Source organism: Cucurbita moschata, unplaced genomic scaffold (genome assembly GCF_002738365.1).
Source record: "Cucurbita moschata cultivar Rifu unplaced genomic scaffold, Cmos_1.0 Cmo_Scf00010, whole genome shotgun sequence".
In the NCBI taxonomy this organism is placed as follows: Eukaryota; Viridiplantae; Streptophyta; class Magnoliopsida; order Cucurbitales; family Cucurbitaceae; genus Cucurbita; species Cucurbita moschata.
Window position 1 is genome coordinate 833963 of NW_019268526.1, and position 4601 is coordinate 838563.

The 4601-nt window shown below is 36.3% G+C and overlaps 1 protein-coding gene across 2 annotated transcripts in view; it reads right to left on the bottom strand.

Annotated features, from left to right (window-relative positions):
* Window positions 1-293: 293 nt before the first annotated feature.
* The window catches only part of LOC111448887 (probable disease resistance protein At4g27220), a 36742-nt gene continuing 32434 nt past the window's right edge, over window positions 294-4601 (bottom strand). Inside the window, exons 3-4 of one of the 2 annotated variants that reach the window (XR_002711495.1) lie at window positions 437-512; window positions 294-372 (exon numbers count right to left, since the gene is read on the bottom strand). Coding sequence is in view for 1 of the 2 variants with exons in the window: in XM_023088665.1 (XP_022944433.1) it covers window positions 498-512 (15 nt within the window). In the remaining variant the exon portion in view is untranslated. Of the gene's footprint in view, window positions 513-4601 lie in introns of both variants that reach the window. The other variant, XM_023088665.1, reaches the window with a different exon arrangement.

The following is a 4601-nucleotide window of genomic DNA, read 5'->3' on the forward strand; positions in this document are numbered from 1 at the left end:
TTGTTTGGGTCACTTTGTTAATATCACGAGAGACCTTTTCGGTTATTTCCATAGATCTTTGTTGGGAAACATGAATTTCATATTGGTGGATGAAGTTCACAAAATGATAAGTTTTTTGAATCGACTATAAAAGTTATTCTCATCTATGAACGTCAAAGGATAAACCCTCACTAACAAGAATTCATAACTATAATGACCTACTTTTTTAGGAACTTTTAAATTATAAATCGTCACAAATAGTTGAAAATATACATTAATTTAAAATAAATAAAAAAACTTGTGCACATTTAATAACCATAAAATTGAACAACTAATTTAAAATAAACAAATACATTTAAGCATTTGAAGGGCAATGAGATAATTTACAAAATAGACAAATAACAAACAAGGATATAAAACTTTGAGTTCATAAATACATCAAGTCAAAGAAAAATAAAACACGATCTAGTCCAACCCCTACAGCCCCCCAACTCGTGGACGCCCTTGCCTTGACCGCTCTATTTAGGCCTCATCTAAAAAGAATTAAATTAGCATGGGTGAGTTTAAAAATACTTAATAACTAATTTGTCTGTAGTTCTTAATTCGTTCTTAAGTCTTACAACATTGGTTCATTCGTTTGTCTGGTGTCTTATTCATGCTTAGGAGTTTGTTTCTAAGTATCGGCTCTTTCTAAGTTGTACCCTATGTTAAATTAGTTCACCTAAGCTCAACTTAGGTTCATGGTAAGAAAATGAATGAGGTCCCTCTAACTTTTCATCTTTTAATCATCCTTAAGCCAAAACCCTATGCATTATTCATACATCACACAAGGAAAAGTGCATGTGTTGGCTTAAATACCTTCCTCGTCATTAACATCAATTAGGGTTGTGTCTTAGAAAACTCGCCGTCATTATGTATCATGACATTTAATACATGCACATCTTCTTACTATAGAATAACATCATATTAAGTTGTCATGTAATCATGCATCATGCATCATCATCATCATATCATTATCATGTAACGTCATCACATAACATCATCGTGTAACATCATATAACATTATATAACATCGTCATATAATAGTCTCATCATCATAAAACATAGTCACATCATCATAAAACGTAGTCACATAATCATATGATATAGTCACATTATCATATAATATAAAGCATAAATGACACGTGCAAGTGCCACTGGGCATGTATTGCCATACATAAGGAAGTCTTCCAACCGAGTTGATAGTAAGATCACTTACTTGGTTGGCCTTAGCTGACATTTTTCCTAAACTCGAGTACGTTTGAATTCATCCTCCAAAACTGCTACAAGTATCGTTGAAAATATTTACGGTTAGAAATACGATTTGTTAGCAAAAAGATATGGAAGTTCTGACCGGATGAATGTGGCTGAAAAGTATAAGGACATGCATCGCACATTGTTCAAGCCACACCTTATGACGCCATTTTTCAAAGAATAAATAGAAATAATTACATTCATGAGACTAAAACAGATGTAGAGGAAGATGGAAGGCCACTCATAGGATGACACGTGTTGCAACTGGAGCATGGCTACTCCCTTCAAACGTGCATTTGTACTCGTGTCTAGGCTACGCACATGGATCACCTCCAATCAAGCTATACTAATTATAAAACTTTCATACATAAATCTCAATTGGAAAAACATGCATTTAATAAAATATCATAAGTTCATCTTTTGGACTTCATAAACTAGGAGTTTCCTAACGTGAGACAATTTAAAACGAAGCGTTAAAAAAAACATAGAACATAAAACTCTGGAGTCATTCTGTAGCTGGGTCTCACAACCTTACTTGTCACTCTCATATCACGACTTAGCTTCTACCTAAAAATCATTTTTAAAAAGGTGAGTACTAAAAACACTCCCTAAGGCACTCACTTGTTGGGGCAAATAAGCCCAAAAACATAAAGAATAACCAGCAAAATCAAAGTACAAACTTTATTTAAAAAAGGGTTACTTGCTCATCACCTATTCTAGATTAGGATCATCTAACTCAACTCAAACTAGCATATAGAGACATTGAGTAATCAACTACTAAGTCAATGAACAATTCTCATCATCGACAACCCGTAATTATAATGTTCCTAATTTTCTTTAACCTAATTAGTGACGTCCATCCCAAGCATGCTTTAATCACGTATGCAAAAGTTCTTAATAAATACTTTTAAAATAAAGCCATGAACTTACTTATTCAGTTCAGAAAAGAAATTAAACATAACATAGTTTTAAATATAAAATAATTGCATTAAAACACCTATCAACTACTAATTGAAATTAAATGTGTTCTACTGTCCTATCATGCTCTATCTGAATTTCCATGCTCTTTCCAACAATCTGTCATCCGTGCATGGAAGTTTTACCTTTATTCGAAAAATACAAGGGTAGCACTAGATTTGAGTATTTTATGAAATATTTAGTAGATCACCCACGGTTGGGTTAGCAATGCAATCACACATCTAACATAATTGAGACCTATCTTAAAACCATCACATGGTGTTGGACTCTTTCTAATTATGAGCAGGGTTGGATGTGTGGTACTTCCCCACACACATCCTAAGTGCACGCACATAAACCAAGCGAGTTTGTATAGGTACCCGTAGGCTTGACATGGTTGGACTTAACGTGTCACATGTTGTTAGACGCAACAGAAAAAGAAAGGCCTGCATGATATCATGACGAACATGAATATCGAAAGTACACGTCCCTACTAACATAACATAATGAGTAAGTATCCCGATGCACATGACACACATAAATGCATGAGATCTCATAATTTACATTAAAAAACATAGCATCAACATAATTCTTTTCTCATTTCATCCCTGACATATTCCACACATGCACGAGTAAACATCACATAGTCCATTACATCATCTTTACATGACATTCTTACATAGCATTACATTTTAGTCTTAACATAATATAAAAGACATCACATTGCATACATAGTACAATATAACATTTCAATACATAAAGTACACAAGCATAGCATAAAAAATGTTAGGGTACATGTAGCGGCTAGAAGGCATGCACTATCATATATCATATAGTTATCTAACCCCAATAGTAAGATCGCTTGCATGGTTAACCTTGACCAAAGTTACTAATTACTCGGCAGTTGCTTCTAAACTATGTTTCCAACACAACTCAACACTGCTGGTTATCATTCACATCATAAGATCACACAATCATTCAGCAGGAGTTTATGCATGATTAACTATGCATGTAGTCAAACAAGCTCAACGGGGTGAAAACATCCATTAGCACCCGGAGCACAGATACACAAATACCCCCGTCCGCCACATAACATGAACAAATATAAGCAACAGTAAGACAATCCATAAAGCATATAAAATCTAAGTATGAAATCCCACTAGGGTAGCAAGTCCAACAAATATATAATTAACTTCGTAAGTGAGGACTATCAAATCTAACCACCTACGAGTAATTTTCTCTAGAATGCATGCAGTACCAAGCGCACCCTATGTAACGACCCTAAATTTCCACATATCCAGAGTCGCCACTAACGTCTCATGCTCATCTCTAATGCAGAATAAAATCTAAGCATGCTCATTATCAATAGCGGAAAAATTTAAAACTTCAGAATACATTAAAACTTTGGAAAACACTGCCGGACTTACGTGTTTCAAACATTGAGCTAGAGTTCCAAAAAGAAAAGAAAAGAAAATAAAACGACTACAAATTAATTAATATAAATGAATGAATTGCAAACGCCCTATTCTAACTAAGACTAGGAATTAAACATGCACCTATCCTATGCACGCGCCACAGTCTCTGATCGCGATGCCACCGTCAACCGTACATGGGCGCCTTGCCTTTACCTGAAAAAACAATATGGCACACGGCCTGAGTATTTCGAAGAAATACTCAGTAAGTGACCCCACTATAGGGGCCATGCTAATGCAAACACATGCAATCATGAATAGGGACCTATCTCTAATCATCTTAGGGGTGGCCTCCAGTCTCGGAAAAATTGGATGTGTAGTACTTCCCTACACACGACTCACACGTGCGAGTGTGAGTCCCCAGGGCGCTCGCACACCCCCTGGACCCTCTGGTCAAGCTAATCTGTAGCGACGTCCGGAGGTCAGCGGAACCCCATAGTGTCATGCGCCTCATGAACACCCTCATCTGTGTGCTTTCGCACCTGTGCGCTTTCGCGCTCATCATAAGGTGCGCGTCCGCACTCATCATCTCTAGGGGAAGTAGCCCTATGCTTATGAACATACAAAATGCATGAGGTCCCTCTAAATCCATCGTAATGTCTCTTCTGACACAACCCTCTAGTCTCATCTCTTTGTTACTCTAGGTAACGCATACTCGTGGATATTTATATCAATATCATTTTCATGCTCTTAGGGTTGTGTCCTACGTCGATCTAACGACATGATGCAATATGGCACTCATCATCATCTAGCATGCTCAATATGGAAAGCATCATCATATTAAGGTAAAAATCATGCAATCATCATGCTCATCATAATGCCACAACGTGCGTCAAACATATCAAGCGTCACTCAACAAAATATGTATATACCGCACATATCATCAAGCATCATAATCCA